Source organism: Scyliorhinus canicula, chromosome 14, assembly GCF_902713615.1.
Source record: "Scyliorhinus canicula chromosome 14, sScyCan1.1, whole genome shotgun sequence".
Classification (NCBI taxonomy): Eukaryota; Metazoa; Chordata; class Chondrichthyes; order Carcharhiniformes; family Scyliorhinidae; genus Scyliorhinus; species Scyliorhinus canicula.
The window spans coordinates 95,101,034-95,118,289 of record NC_052159.1 but is presented as its reverse complement, the minus strand read 5'-3'; the positions used below and the strand labels follow the sequence as shown (position 1 = coordinate 95,118,289).

Here is a 17,256-nt window from a genome sequence, read left to right as displayed (position 1 = left end):
GCTGGCGAAACAACCAAGCGGCGAGATGTTGTGTTTTGGACTTGTGACACCTCCGGCTGACTTTTATTTCCCGTGAATACAGGTCCATCTGCAACCGCATATGGAGGTGGTTCGACCCGGCTTCAAAAGTTTTAATGGTGCTCTCTTTCCCCTCCCGTGTTCTGTTGTCACTTCGCCCGTTGACATTAAACATGGACAAGCCAACCAACCGAATATCTATTTTGCTGCTTCCCTCCAGCGAAAAACTCCCATTTTAAAAACAGAACTGTATATAACTAATTGCTCAGACCGAAATAAGATTCGCATTACTCTTCAAATGATCGAAAGAATAATGGCGTTGAATTTTAATTCTAAATTAGTCAAGTTTCTTATGAAAAATCTAGAATATTATGAGATTAGAAAAAATTATTTATTTTGTCCAAATTAAAATATCTAGATCACATCTAAATAATCATTCCTATTCTCTCTGTTCAGAATCCTGATGAAACCATTTGGGCTATTGTGCCGGTGTAGGCTCTTAAATTCATCTCACTTTCCTGCTCTTTCAAAAAGCTCTGGAAATGTTTCCTTTTCAAGCATACATTCAATATCCCATTTGTTTATGCTGTGTGTTTAGTGTGGGTAGGCAGGTGTTCAGATCATAACGTGCCATATTTTTAAAAAATCAAATGCCCTCTCGTCATTTATTTTTTAATCTGTGTCCTCCAGTTACCAACTCATCTGCTGGTGGAAGCATTACTAGAGCATGTTCCTCGTGATTTTGAACGTCTCTATTAAAACTTCCCTTAACTTTCTCTGTTCTGAGGCAAACAATCCCAGCATCTCTAATTTCTCTCGGTTAACTGAAGACCCTCATCCCAGACATAATTCTGGTAAACCTCCTCTGCATCCCCTTTAAAATCTTACACCTTTCCTAAAATGTGGTACCCAACTGAGGCCTAACTAATGATTTAGAAAACATGGCTTTTGTAGTCTTCAAAGATCTTAAATTTTAATTAACAGCTTTACCAATGTTTGCTGCCACCTTCCAACATATTTTGATCCTTGGTGTTTGTCGCTCTTAATTTTGAATTTCATTGTATTAGACCACGTGATACATTGTTTGTGAGAGTGTGATAAATGGTTCTGATTTGTAGATCTACGGTAGATAATACCCTAACTTCCATATTCTTTTCCAAATAAATATAATGCTTTATCAAGATATTTTAACAGCATAAGGCTCAAAACCAGAAAATGATTATTTGCCTATCACTGCCCCTTTGTATTTGTCCTGAATACAAACAAATGAATTAGGAACAGGAGTAGGCCACTCGACCCCTCAAGTCTGCTCTGCCATTCAATTAGATCATGGCTGATTTAATTGTAAGCTCAACCCCACATTCTTGCCTGCTAACCTTTCATCCCTCGTTAATCAAGAATCTATCTAACTCTGCCTCAAGAATATTTAAAGACTGCTTCCACTGCTTTTTGAGAAAGTTCCAAAGACAGTCAACCCTCGGAGACTAAAATTCTAATTTCTGTCTTAAATGAGCTAGCCTTTATTTTTAAACAGAGACACCCAGTTTTAGATTCTCCCCCAAGAGACATCATCCTCTCCACATCCACCCTGAGGTGGCACAGTGGTTAGCACTACTGCATCAATGCCAACAACCTGGCTTCAATTCCTGCCTTGGGTCGTTGTCTGTGAGGAGTTTGCACTTTCTCCCCGTGTCTGCGTGGGGTTTCGTCAGGTGCTGCTGTTTCCTCCCACAGTCCAACGATGTGCAGGTTAGGTGGATTGGCCATGCTAAATTGTCCTTTAGTTAAAGTTAGGTGGTGTTATTGGGGTACGGGGATAGGGTGGAGATGTGAGCTTAAGTGGGGTGCTCTTTCTAAGGGCTGATGCAGACTCAATGGACCGTATAACCTCCTGCATTGTAAATTCTATGAATACTGTTCACAGTACACCCGATGTGGTCTCACCATTGCCTTGTATAACTGAAGAATAGCTCCCCTACTTTTGTAATCAATTTCGCTCACAATAAATTATAACATTCTGTTAGCTTCCCTAATTAATTTCTGTACCCATACACTGGCTTTTTGTGATTCAAGCACTTGTACACCCAGATCCCTCTGAATCTCAGACCTCTAATCTCTCACCATTTAAATAATAAACTTATTTTTTATTCATCCTGCAAAAAATTGAGAATTTCACATTCAATACAAGCTCCAGTATTGTGACTGGAGTAAAACATCTCAACCTCCAGGATGCCAGTTCATAATATCTCAAAACTGATTTCTACTTTTGTATATTAGGTTGAAAATCCCTCAAAAAAATCTCTTGGTGGCTTTAATGAAGATATTTATTCCTCAGGTGCACTTTTGTCTTGCATAGGTGCATTCTTCAGGTGCAGTTGTGTCTGATCAGATTTCATCATAAATCAAAGCCAAAGAGAGCAGAGATATTTAAGTACACCTATCTTATTTGAGATGTGTAGTCATATTTAAACACATTTTCTAATTGTATTAATTAAATTAGGTGTAACTTCCTTCATTGACAGCATTATATTTTCATTCTGACTGGCAATCAAATATGCTGTTACAGTGAGTCATTGCAGTCAATATCTTTGATCAAATAGAAAATTTCACTTTATAATTCATAAAGTTCTTACATAAAAATTGTCTTCACCAAAAAAGGTCTCCGCACTAAATGTGTTAGGATGTTATGGAAATAAAGGAAAACAAAGGTGAGAAAATACTTGAGTTCCATTTCTTTTGCATACTCAAGACATCCCAGCTACTGAATCACTAAGTTTAGTCACTCATTTTGTCGATAAACACAGCAACAATAGAGAAATATGGATTCAGGGCTATGACAGGGTGGTGGTAGTTAGGTTGGCTTGGTGGGAAAGGTGGGTTACAATAGCACTAATGAACTGATGACAGTAACATTCTTTGGAGCATGCAGGGGAGGAGATTTTAAGGAAATGGTTGGTACTAATTGATCTATGGGAGCAGAGGAGCCACTTGTGAGGTTTAAGGCGTATTCATGAATGTGAGTAAGAGAGTATATACGAACCGAGTAAATGGAAGCCAAAGCAGAGTATACTCGTCAATAATCTAACTATTGTTTGGCAGGAAAGAATCTGTGCCTCTGAAATCGCCTGCTAGATCTTTGTGGGGAGCTTTCTTTGAGATCACTGGCAAGCTACATTGGTTCGCGGCTGTCTATAAAATCCAGCCCATTGACTCATCTTGCAACACATAAGGAAGCTATTTGGCTGTCTTCCCTGTGCCAGCATTTGAAAGTCCCACATGCAACCTTTTCCCTGTGAACTTTTACAAGTTTCTATGGTTTTAATTTGACTACCTTTCAGGTAGTGTATTTCGGATCTTAACTATATTTGGAGGGGGGATTGTGTAGTGGTGGGGATGTCTCCTCATTGCACCTCTAATTCTTTTGCTAATTATTTTATGTTTGTGACCTCTGTCTTGTCTGACAGAGGAAACGTTTCTTCTTAATTGCTCTGTGAAAACCCTTTATAATTTTGAATACAGGATACCTTTATTACATCTTACAATAACCTTCTTTGCTCCAATGAGAACAGTCCCAGCTTCTCCACTGTGCACATAAGAAAGTTTCCCCCATCCCTCGTATTAGCCAGGCAAACCACCTCTGTACCTTATCCATGGCCTTGACATCCTGGAATTGTTGACCGTTCTCGAGCCCCGGTCTAATAGTAATTTGTGAGCGTTTAGCATGAATTTCATGTTTTTTGTATTTAATGCCCCTTTTTACAAAGCAACCTCATACAATAGAGGAGCAGAATTAGGCCATTTGGCCCAACGAGTCTGCTCCGCCATTGCACCATGACTGATATGTTACTTGTCTGTTAACTACAATGCTAGGGCGGCATGTGGCGCAGTGGTTAGCACTAGGACTGCGGCACTGAGGACCCGGGTTCGGATCCCGGCCCTGGGTCACTGGCCGTGTGGAGTTTGCACGTTCTCCCCATGTCCACGTGTGTTTCACCCCCCACAACCCAAAGATGTGCAGGTAGGTAGATTGGCCACACTAAATTGCCCCTTAATTGGAAAAAAATAATTGGTTACTCTAAAATTTATAACAAACTACAATGCTACAGACCAAGAGCTGGATTGAAAAATCAGCCAGAGCATCTCCTTAGCCACCATACGAACTTCCCTGCCGTCTTCAAAAAATTGCACATATGCACTTGCGTGCTGTGCTCTTGTATTGCATCCCACTCAAAATAATATCATTTTGATTACACTGCCTCTGAAAATTGTTCCTCCCAAAGATCATTGCTTTGAACTTGGGCTGTCAGCATGTGTTTGTAAAGTCTGCTACTATCCTCGCTGTTGTACAAAATTGCCAAATTTTGCATAATCTGTAAATTTTGAAATTATACTAATTATACCCAAGTCCAAGTAATCTATAAACAAGAAAAGCAGCAGCCCTAATGCTGATTTCTTGGGCCACCACCGCATTTTTCTGTCTAGTTAGGAAAACAGCTCTTCATTACTCTGTGCCCCCTGTCCCTTAACCAATTACCGTCATAAGATGTTACTATGCCTGTAACCACTTGTGCTTCTATTTTCCAATTCGATAGTTTCTCAAGTGCCGTTAAAAAGTACATATGCACAATACCAACACTACCTTCAGCAAGGTCATTTCAGCCAAGAACTTAAATCAGATTGGCCGGCATGATTCCGCTCCCCGTGCCACCCTGAACCTATCCATACTGTTATTAGCCATGGTTTTTCAAGTGAGAATTGATTTTGTGCTTGACAGTAATGTTTGGTAGTTTCCTCATCACTGTTAGATTGTCCAGTAGTTCCCAGGTTTATGTTTCTTCCCTTGTTTTGAATGTAGTGGGGGCAGGCGGGGGGCAAGCTATTTTCAAATGTGATTGCATTTTAACATTTGAAAATGAACATGACCTCCAGTGCAACTAAAACATAATAGAAATAAAGCAGCATAGTAACACTCAGTTTAAAGGTTGCATATTGCAGGTCAACATTTAATACTATATCACATAACTCTGCAAATCTGGAGTTTTGTAGTACTTTATGGGGGGCTCATGATTGAGGGTTGTGACCTGCAGTTTGGAAACCCCTGTTTTAGTGACTATTGATAAATGATTTTATTGACTCAGTTTAATTGCTCTTGCTTGGAGAGGAAATAGTGTAATAGCTCACTGAAGTACGGTTCTTTTATGAAAGGTGACAAGCTATATTTTGGTCTATTTGATTATTGTATATCTTGAGTGTGCTACTAGTTTGTCCACTTAATTATATTACAATGTTGGTCTATTAAAACATGTATTTTCAATGTAGACCATTTGCAATTCTAAGTTACTTTAAATTGTTTTTTCTTTTAAATTGCTACTTTCCTATGTACTTAAGTAAAATTACTAGATAATTCATATGTTATTTAGCACAAAAATAACTTAGAATTATTCAGAAGTATAGTATCTTATCATTCAGCCTATTGTTGGGTAGTCTGTTTGTCTCAAGGTTACTTTTTTTCAAACTCTTCGATATTGATGTGGCAAATTGGAAGTAAGGTACTTGACAGGAACTTTTTTTCTCTCTACACCTGGCAGTGAGGGATAGCCCAGTTGATTTAGGATTCATTTGTCCACTTTTATAAGCAATAACACTTGATGCTTTTGTTTTACTTACTGACTCCATCCCTCTCCCTGGGAACAGTCTTCTATATCTTTAACCAAGCTTTTGGTCATCTAACCTCCTATCTCCTTTGTGTCTTAGTAACAAACTTTTTGTTTTCTGATGTTAAGTGCCGTTGAATTTTGACAATGATATTTTGGGGCAGTTTTCTTTATGAAATAGTATGTTCATCTGTGGCCAAGAAGTGTTTGGGAAATGAGCTTTTAAACATGTTACGCTACTATATTTGTCTGTCTTGTTTTCTTACAAGCAGGAGTGTCGGATAGCACATCCGGTAGTCAAGTGTACCTACTGCAGAACTGAATTCCAACAAGAAAGGTACAGTCATAATGCTTTCATTTAGTTCTATGTTATTTTGAAGCCTTGACTATCTCTGAATTATGGGTTTCTTATTTTGTGCAGCAAAACCAACACAATATGCAAGAAATGTGCACAGAATGTGAAGCAGTTTGGAACAGTAAGTTGATACAGCCTTTTGTGTGATATTTTAATAGGTACTAAATAATGTTATATTAGTAAATTAGTACACTAGTAAATTATGTTACTATTACACTCGTTAATATTTCAGTATCAGTGAAATCTTTCCTTGTAGATGATATAGTGCAGTACTGCTGCTATTCCAAAATCCAATTTTTGAGTTTGAGCAGGTTAAACAGGCTGTGGCTACTTGTTTTTGCCCAGCTTCTGTTTCACATTTTCTTATTTTTGTTTTTCTTTAATTATCTCGCCCTTTCATGTACACAACCTGCTAGCATAAAATGAAAGAGTTAATTATACTGGCCAGCACGAGGAGCCTGTGATAATCATAGAACAATTTTACCAGTTAGAGAATTTAGATAAATTTCACCTCTGTTAGCATAAAGCTAATGGGGGGGTATTGGAAGGCTACTTTTGTCTTCCCTTGATAAAGTGGAGTGAGGGATGGAAATATTCTACAGAATAATGTTTCTACATCTTTTAAGCAAACTAAATTAATGGTTGGATTGTTGAGTGTGCCTGGTGATACTGCAAAATAGATTTCCTCTATACTGCCGCTTGTTTTCTTTTTCAAAGTAAACCCCAGGAAACAAGAACCAAGTACAGGTAACATGTATAGAATATTTCTTTAAAATTTAATTGATGGATTAGCTCCCAATTACAATCAATGGACTGGATTTTACTGCTGAAAATTGGGCAGACTGCCCCCCTCTTAAAAATTAGGGCTAGACCATTCAGGATAGACATTAGTAAGAACATCTTCACTCAGGGTGGTAGAAGTTTGGAACTCTTTCCCACGAACAGCAGTTGAAGCTAGATCAGTTAATTTTAAATCTGAAATAGATGTCTGTTAAGCAAAAATATTAAAGGATATGGGCCAATGGCAGGTATATGGAGTTAGGTTACAGATCAGCCATGATCTAATTGAATTGTGGGACAGGTTTGAGGGGCTGAATGGCCTACTCCTGTTCCTCTATTCCCTTAAATGCTTATGTAAAATACAGCCTGATGTCATCAGGTCAACAATTCTCAATTATGCAAGGTGAGTGGGCACCAAAGCCTGAAACCGCTGCTTCATTTTTTTGGAGGGGGAGGACAATGGCAAGTTATTGACCTTGTTAAAGAGGCAATTGGCTGAAATTTTACGATGTCGGCTTCATTTTTCAGTAGTCGCATGGGGAACATGGGAATGGTTTATCCAGATATGGGAAGATGGCACATGGTTAGATTAAAAAGGACTGCAAATGGCACCATGGCTACATGTAGCAGCAATATCTGTTGCTGAAGGTTGTAGCATTTGGCTGTTAGTAGAGTTTGTTTCTTTGTTTTTTATCAGCTGGCTTTACAAATCGAGAACGAGTGAGAGGGAAGGGAGCCTAAAGTTGGGGATATCATGGAGGGTGAGGACTCCAGTAGAGGAACCGGAACTTGCTGTCCCCAAGGGGAATGTGCACTCCGGAGAAGCCTTCTCCAGTAAGCAGGAAATGAGGAGAGGAGGCCACCTGTCCTGGGACAGGTGCATCCTGCAGCCAGGAAAGTGAAGGACCTGCTAACACAAGGAGCAGCATAAAATAGACAACACCAGTCAGTCAGTCAAGACACTATCCTGCACAGACAATCTAGAGGCAAAAGATTAATTGACTTTGCTTTTAAAGTGCAGACGAACTACATCTCTCCAGGGAGACGATGACCTTCCTGTTGAATTACAGGACGGAGCAATCGGTTCAGATTGCATTTGTTTTATTTGTTCATGGGATGTGGGCATTGCAGGCTGTACCAGCATTTGCTGCCCATTCCTAATTGTCCTTGCAAGGCAGTTAGGAGTCAACCACATGGCTAAGGGTCTGGAGTCACATATAGGCCAGACCAGGTAAGGATGGCAGAGTTCGAACCTGGGACCACAGGCCCCCAGAGCAGTACTCTGGATTACTGGTCCAGTGACAATACCACTACACCAAAATGACAGTGGCCTTGAACCTTTGTGTCTGAGTCACTCTAGGCACCAGCTGGGGACCTTTGTGGCATATCTAAGCTTACTCTTGCATAAAGGTAGTCATAGATGCAATGTTTAAGTGAGCAAACAATTTAATTTCATTCACTGCAGATAACTTTTGTCAGGCCGAGAGAGCCAGAGGCTTTGCATATATTGCTGGATTTCCCAAAGTTCAAGGTGTGATAGATTTCATGCATGTGCCATCAAAACTGTTGGATAAGCCAAGCATTTGCCGGTCATCATAGTGCAGAAGGAGGCCAATCGAGTCTGCACTGACCCGTGGAAAGATCACCCTACTTAAGCCCACACCTCCATCCTATCCCCATGAACGAGTAACCCCACCTAAGCTTTTTGACACTAAGTGGCAATTTGGCATGGCCAATCAACCTAACCTGCACATCTTTGGACTGTGGGAGGAAACTGGAGCACCCAACGGAACCCCATGCAGACTCAGGGAGAAAGTGCAAACTCCACACAGGCAGTCACCCGAGGCTGGAATTAAACCTGGGTCCCTGGAGCTGTGGGGCAGCAGTGCTTTATACCACCATCCGCCCTTCAGTCAGAAAGGTTTTTATTCCATTAGTGTGCAACCTGTGTGTGACCATTTTCAAAAGAGTATGCAGGTGTGTGCCCACCATCCTGACAATATCCATGACTGTTACATCTCTGGGCACTTAATGCTATAGATATCCTGTCCACCCGAGTCATTGATGGGTTGGTTTCTGGAGACTGGATACCCACTGAAGAGATGGCTCAGGATTTTGTGAGAAATCTGCGGCAACAGTTGAGATGTGGTGAAATGAAAACCTTGCATCTACCAAGGCCATCATTGACCAGTGCAAGCGGCTTCAATATTCTCCGGCTTGTGTCTTCATTGTGGTTTGCTGTGGTCCCACCACGTGGTCCGGCATTCGCCATCTTGTCAGCGCTTTTACTGGTTCTCTCATTCGACGGCGAACCCGCGTTTCCTCACTTTGTCACAGCTCTTTTTGGCATACCTTAACCACTTGGTATTCTTCCTCTTCTTCAATCTTAAAATAAATAAATAATAAAAAAAGAAAAAAGAAATCATAATTCAAAAAAATCGCTTCCTCTGGGACCAGACTTCAAACATGCCAAACATTCATTTTCAGCGGGGGCCACCCAATGTGTGCTGCTCCCCCTCTACATCCGTCCTGGATTCGGGCCTCGCCTCGTGCCAAGCTCCTTCCCCGCCGCTCACTTCAGGCTCGATGCCCCCTGCATCTCCGGCCACGGGGCTCCCCAACGACTCCAAACCGGCCCGACCTGGCGCCCGTCCCTCAGGCCCCAACGGCGGAAGAAATCCCGATCGGCGAAACAACAGGGAAACCCCTGAAAACAGCCCCTCTCCAACGCGAATGCTCTGTTCGCAAACGCCACCAGAAGTTGCCCTCCAAGATTTGTTACACCAGTTTCAGATTTCCCAGAGAGAACGCTATGCTTACCCCTAATGTCAGACAACTGTTCACACAAAGTTGCCCATCTTAAGCCTGGGCAGCTGTAAGTATAATGAATAGGAAGCGCTGTTTGCTAGCTGCTGACTTTAAAATCTGGACCAATGTGTCTGCAAAGTCAATATTTTGTGATTGAACAAAAGAAAATTTTTGTAGCTTAATAGTGAAATCCTGAAACTTGCTAAATTCAATCTAATTTGCAAACGTTTTTGACAATAATTGAATCACTCCAGAGTGAGAAAAGAGCTAACATTTCGAGTCCAATGACTCTTTGTCAAAGCTTTGAGGTTTAGGGAAGGCGTTTCAGAACTTGGTCTATAATTACATCAGCCATGTTACCCTCCATTATTTCATCAAAGAACTCAATCAAGTTAGTCAAACACTATTTGCCTTTAACAAATTCATGCTGATTTTCATTTATTAGCTCATACTTTTCCAAATGCCAATTAATTTTGTCCAAATCATGGTATTTAAAATATTTTCCCCGCACTAACATTATACCAGCCTGTGATTGTCAGATTTAATCTTGCCCCTTTGTGTACTGTGGCACTGCCTCATATCCAAGGAGGATTAGAAGATAGTGGCCAAGGCCCCTCAATTTTCACCCTTCCATGGATGCATCCCATCCTGATTGGGTGACTTTTCTACTTTTGAGGGCTATCTCCTTGTTTAAGTTGCATGTTCTAAATTTAAGAACTTGCCAGGCCCCAAGAGTTATTGGGCTATTCTGTTTTGGAGTTTGTATTTACAAACGGGCCTTTTTGTTTCCTTTCCTGTCTCTATTGATCCCACATATAATTTACGATCTTGACCGAGTTTTCCTTCTGTGATGGAAAGGCCTGTTATGGGGCCACCAGTTGCCTGGATAAATCAGGGAATCCAACATGGAACTTCTCCGTCTCATTTTGTTTAACTAGTTCAGCAGGAACTGAATTTACTTCCTGTACCATTACAGTTCCTTTGTTAATCTTTCTAATTAACTTAAAAAGAACATGTTTTAAATTCAGCAACCTTCAAAATTAATGCACAATTTTACATTTGAAAAAATAAATATACAGAGGCACAATCTTTGCATTATTTTACAAATTAATTTTAATTCTTGATATATTAAATATGTAATTGTAGATAATTATTTGACGCTAACAACATTGGATAATTAAGAAAATCTTAAATCATCTGATAGGAAAGTTAGTCTCTTCTGTGACTATGAATCTGACAAAACACTTCAGGGTAAAACACATTTGTGAAATAAGGGTGGTAAATTGGTTTCTTTCATTTGCTGTGCTGTGGTTATAAGGGTCAAATCAATACCTTTTGGAACTACTATGTAGTATTGCATTCCCATCATTAAAATAAATGTATGGCATTTGGTGGATTGATCAGTGCTCTGTTATACAATTTTGAGTAAATGTTTCATTTTTTTAATGCTTACAGCCAAAACCCTGTCAATATTGCAACATTATAGCAGCCTTCATTGGCACCAAATGTCAACGTTGTACAAATTCAGAAAAGAAGTATGGACCTCCTCAGACATGTGAGCAGTGCAAACAACAGTGTGCCTTTGATCGAAAAGACGAGAGTCGGCGAAAGGTAACGGAAGTGAGCAAACATTCTTTATTCAGCATTGAAGTCAACTTCTGTTTTAGAATTTTGACGTATTTTTTGTAATTGCAATCTCGTATTTGAAAATGATTGGGGCGTACAATGTTAAACCACAAATGATATACAGTACATTGCTTCATTAATAAGTGATTCTGGTTTTTTTTCTAAATTAAGAATACCCAGTTATTTTTTTCCAATTAAGGGGCAATTTAGCATGGCCGATCCACCTAACCTGCACATCTTTGGGTTGTGGGGGTGAAACCCACGCAGACACAGGGAGAATGTGCAAACTCCACACAGACAGTGACCCAGGGCTGGGATTCGAACACCGGCCATAGGCAGAGGTGTTAACCACTGTTACACATGCCGCCCCTAAGTAATTCTGTTTTTACTCTGTTACATTCAGTTATTTTGGTAGTTTCTGACTTCTATTGTATTTAAGTTAAACGTGCCATTTAACAGGATAAGCAAAATGATTCAAAGATGAGACTGAACGATCACATAATGTTAGCTATAATTAAAATGTGATTTCTACTTTTAGTTGGCTGCTGCATAGAAATGTACATAACAGTATGGTGGATCAAGCAGTACTAAATATTCACATACATGTTGGATATATGACTTCATTATTCAAGAAATATCCCAATAACCCCATTGTAAATGGTGTACAGTTTAAATTTTATATCCGGTAGCTCTTACGTTTTTGAAGTTATTGCAGCTAGGCTGTCACATTGTACAATGCATTATTACTGCAGTTAATCACTTTTCATGTCAATTATCGCTTGTGAATTTAGATCATTTCATATTCCATCTGGTAATGATAGTAATATCCAGCAGTTGTTGTTTCTTGATTGTCATTAGAATATTCGGGTTTAATTGAGAAATCTGTAGCATGACACATGCCTGGGAGGAAATTGCACAGTTGTAATTTAATCACTGGGAATTTGATGCCATCAAAATGATAGTTTGTAAATTTGCTATATCCAAAGATTGGATTACCTTTAATACCCCTCTCCACCCCACATATTTATATTGCATAATATAGATTTTTATTTTTGGTTTAGCCATTCATTCATGTTCCTACCTTCCAATACCATCACCATTTGGGTTCACCTTGAAGTTTGAAATCTTTGCCAAATGTCTTAGGAGGATGGTTGAGGAAGGGTATTGCAGCTGGTTGTGACAATTAACCTGAAAGTACACCGCATCCTGTGACAGGTACTATCATAATTCATGTTTTTTTTTCCAGCTGTTTAGTATCTGCTACTTATAGTATTTTAATGGACAATTGAATTAATTACTAAGATATGTATGACCATTGGTTTCTTTAGGGTCATTACATACACATGGAATCTTAAAATCAGTGAATAACCCCTAACGCATCTGTTCATTCTCGAGAATAAATTTGTTTTTTTTCCCTTTATTTTTCTCTCTGGAAAAATTGGCATCCTCTCTTTGGGGTGGGAGAATTACAAAGGTGAGATAATTTGGTAACAAAAAAAATCTATAAATTCAGATAAAGAGCCAGCATCTGTAGGAAATTACAGAAAAATCTGCATGTCATCTAAAAACTGCTTGAAAAAATGTATTTTAAGTATAGGAAATTATGGAGCAATGTATTGTGCTGGTAAGATTTGACTTTAGGGGCAGGTAAGCAGCATTCTGAAACAGAATAAACATATTAAACAGACAGTTCTCTCAGTCCTTTTGCCAAGGTTTTAACTTCTGTTTGCTTTTGTTTTGTAGGTTGATGGAAAACTGCTCTGTTGGCTCTGTACACTTTCGTATAAACGCGTTCTGCAGAAAACAAAGGAACAGAGAAAGAACTTGGGCTCACACTCCTCCTCATCTTCAACTTCACTGCCGGAGAAAGAACTCTCAAAACACCACCATAGCACCAGTCGTCACAAGTGAGTGTTGTTGTGATTTTTAAAGTAATGAATGCACGGACATTATGGACTTTGTTGTAATTTATTTCCTTCAGTTATTGTCTTTGTAGACATTTCTGCTTTTTAAGATGTTTTGAGATTTTAAATCGTCAACTGTCAACTTGATTGATATAAATACCTAACCAAAAACCCAATCTGCATTTTAAAGTGTAGTTGCACTTATGTATGCAGTTATATTTTTTTGATGGAACTCTTAGTGTACTATTGAAATGTTAAACTTCAGACAATTCCTTCTTTTGCAGGCATTTAATGGTATATTAAAATGATTATCCTTAGTGAAGTGAAAGATTTCTTGGTGCCCTATCTTTCTGACATATTGGAAGAAAATCTTTGCAATTGAGATGAAACACAATTCAGCTTGGATTCCACTTGTCAAAATTTCAGTTTGAGTTAGCCATTCAAATGAGGCAAATGTGTCATCTGATGATTTTCTGTCATTTGAGCTCTTAGCAGTTTTGGATTCTAATTATCCCTGTTTCTGGTATTGCCAGGGACTATTGGGGAGGGAGATTGCAAGTTGAAATGTCTGTTTTGAAAGGAGCTGATTAATTTCTGGAAATTGGCCTAAGTGAAATCATTCAGATATTTGATTATTGCAACATCTGTGATTGCCAGTGTTATCCCACTTGCCCTAAGACTAAAACTTCCTTTCAATTATTTTTTCCTATTTATTGCATCGCCTCCATCCCATCTCTGTCCCTGCTTCCTGACCTCAAAATTGAGCACCCAGCTTGTAGTGCCAGTGTGTCAGTAGGGCAAATAAATGCCGTGACTCCAGAATTTGGGATGAGGCCAACAACCTATATCTGGGGTAAACTAATGTTCTGCTTCATCGCAGAACCACCCCAAAAAATAATCTGCAACAATTTGACACACTTATCTCTGATGCATACCAAATATTGCAGTAGGCTAGTCTCCCCAACAGAATCTGTACTTTTTTTTTCTGAATGAAGAATCTTTTTGAAAAATTTAAGACCACCTATCATATATGTTTCAGAATTGGCAGCCTAAGCCCAGAGCAGCAGCATGGCGTGTGGAAAATGAGGTAAATGTTTAGCTGTTGTATTATGTAAAATTCTCTTTACCATCGTGTTTGTTAGCTTCATTTTCGTGTTTAATTTTCATATTTTCTTCTACCTAACATCCTTTCCTCCCTTATGATGGAACTAATTGTTCTACTGGCTTTGGTGTCTTCATCCATCTATTGTTATTTTTATCCATCTACATACTGTAGAACTTGATGAAAGAATATTATGTTGGATTTCCAGTAATGTACTAGAAAGAGAAACTTTATTTCATACTTTCTCATTCTGATAATTGTTTTATTCCCAATACATTGCACCTTCCTGGTGGTATTGAATTAATCTATTTGCTTAGATTGGACCATTTAGGAAACGGGATAACATCGAGCATTAAAAAATGGTGTTTCCACCTTTGAGATGTCGCACATTGTGGGGATTAAGATAAATGGGATCAAATTATCCTTTCTACTAGATCTAAGGATCTTAACTGATTTTAGCGAGTGTTCTACTGTTGCATACATCTGCTCTTACAATGAGGAACTTGAAAGATGCTGTCCTAAAGTATTAGATGCTCTTCTGATATTGGAATTAAGATACCTTATTAGAAAAGTGCTTCAGGAGATAGCTTTGTGCTCTATCCAACTTGGAATGTTTATGTTCCTCCTCATGATGAAATCAACATTAAAATTATTAACTTTCATTTATGTAGCATCTTTAACGTAGAAGGTGGTCGCAAGGTGTGGTGTTACCAAACAATATCTAACATATAACTGCATATGGAGATGTTTGTTCACATGACAAGGAGAGGAGAAAGGTTTAGAATCTAGAACATTTAGGGAGAGAGCGCCAGAGCTTGGACAGCTAAAGGCAGTGTTGCAGGTAATGGAGCGACTAAAATTGAGAGTGCGCAATAGACCAGAATTGGGAATGTGCAGAAATCTTGTAGGATTGAAGGCCTGGAAAAGGTTAGAGGTAGGATGGTGAAGCCATTGAGGGATTTGGTGGGTGGCACGGTAGCACTATTGCTTCACAGCATCAGGGAGCTGAGCTAGTTTCCCAGCTTGGGTCACTGTCTGTGCGGCGTCTGCACTTTCTCCCTGTGTCTGTGTGGGTTTCCTCCGAGTGCTCCGGTTTCCTCCTGCAAGTCCCGAAAGATGTGCTTGTTGGGAACATTCTGAATTCTCCCTCAGTGTACCCAAACAGGCGTCGGAGTGTGGCAACTAGGGGATTTTCACAGTAACTTCATTGCAATGTTAATGTAAGCCTACTTGTGACACTAATAAAGATTATTATTATTAGTAGTAGTAGAGAACTTTTAAATAAAGGAATTTCTAGATTTAGAGCCAAATTAGGTCAGCAAGTAAGCAAGTACAGTAGTGATGGGTGAACCAGTTTTGGTGCTAATTTCGATATTGTGAATGTGTCTCTAATTCACTTGTCTCTCAGTCCGGAAGAAACGGTCTCGAACACGTTCGTACTTTAGAATATTCTTTATTGCGATCGGGGCAGCCCTCTAGGTATTCCAAAGAAACACCTCTGAGTGTGCCAAAGTTTTGCTCAAAACATCCTGTCTTTATATGTTTTTTTAAGGGGCTGTCCCTTACATTCACTTGAGCTTGCCCCCATTACAAAATATAGCTTGTTTTTACCAAAGATCTAATACATGATTAACTTGTTATTGCCATATTTTCAATACATGATTTTACAGACATTGAGGTTATCTATTGGCACATAAGTATATAGCAATTTTAGCAAAACAACAGGTGTTAGCCACAGTATCAATGGCTCCCACATTTCATATTCCGTCATCCAGCCATCTTCCTTGTTTCTCAAGGCTGTTTGGCTTACTGTCATGAGTCGGCTCACGAATTCAATAATAACTCCCTTATTAGTAACTTTCCACTAATGTGTCCCATTAATTCTGGATTGTTCTAGCTATTAACCCTTGTTCACATTCTCATTCCCCCCTGTGATCATTCCATGATCACACAGCCCTCAGGGACTTATCCTTGAGAGTCTGAGGAATTCCTCCAGGAAATCATCCTTTGGTCCAATGTCCTCATACACATTTCCGGCATCTACTAAATCCTGCTTGTCTAACTGGGAAAGCCGCTGCAGCATCTGTGGCATCACAGAGGCGCCTAAACGATTACAAAAGCATTTAACACGGGTTACAATAATACATAGCAAAAGGCAAATAACGATAAAGATAATAAATCCATGAAACAGATAGGTGGTCCAGGAACTAGACCACAGTCCTCCCCACCAGTCGTCCGAGGAGAACTGGCGGAGTCTCTTTACCCCATCCCTAATGTGGTCCACTAGGTGAGTAATGTTTTCCGAGCTATCAGGGATATACAGCACTCAGAACCCACTACAGCACATGTACCTCCCTCGCTGGCGAGGAGGTAGTCTAGAGCCATGCGGTTCTGTAAGGCAACCGTCCGAACAGCTACTAACTCTGTGTTGAGCTCACTGAGTCCTTCCGCGGTATCATTAGCCACCTGCTCCAATATATCCCGGAGCTTGGTGACTTTTTGGAGAGATCTAATACTGCCGAACTGTGGCCAAAGGACAGTAGCTATTACCTCCCAAGGTACAAGGGACCTAGTGGTTTGGGCATGGGGATGTTTGGATAGATCTGTATAATGGGTGATGCCAAGGACTACAAAGCCCATATAGCAAGAACCTGACCAATTTTCCGGCAACCAGGGATATGCTTTATGTCCGCATATAAAATAGGTATCATTGTATGAGGTCAAGTTCCCCTTGGCATCCGTCATCATGATTCTAGTCGGCTCCCCCCTCCAGGGGCCGCCACTTGTATGGTTTTCTATTGCTGACCAATTGAAGGTGAACAAGCCTTTTTGTGTAAGATTAGTTATGGGTGGTTGCCAAATCAAGGTCTGGTTACATTGGCTGGTATCTACCGGGTGGGTCCCATTGGCATGATTCTTTTTAAAACATATACTACCTTTTGGAAATTTAGCATACTTGGGGAGGATCAGGTAGGGCGGGTTACAGTAAATTTCGGCCACCGCCATCTT

General features: G+C 39.7%; 1 protein-coding gene across 3 annotated transcripts in view; it reads left to right on the top strand.

Moving 5' to 3' along the window:
• Nucleotides 1–17,256, top strand: part of fam76b (family with sequence similarity 76 member B) — a 47,386-nt gene that overhangs the window by 460 nt on the left and 29,670 nt on the right. For 2 of the 3 annotated variants that reach the window (XM_038818865.1, XM_038818866.1), the window contains exons 2-6: nucleotides 5,945–6,009; nucleotides 6,094–6,148; nucleotides 11,071–11,226; nucleotides 12,985–13,148; nucleotides 14,185–14,232. In XM_038818865.1, coding sequence (XP_038674793.1) covers nucleotides 5,945–6,009; nucleotides 6,094–6,148; nucleotides 11,071–11,226; nucleotides 12,985–13,148; nucleotides 14,185–14,232 — 488 coding nt within the window. Of the gene's footprint in view, nucleotides 1–5,944; nucleotides 6,010–6,093; nucleotides 6,149–11,070; nucleotides 11,236–12,984; nucleotides 13,149–14,184; nucleotides 14,233–17,256 lie in introns of all 3 variants that reach the window. The other variant, XM_038818864.1, reaches the window with a different exon arrangement.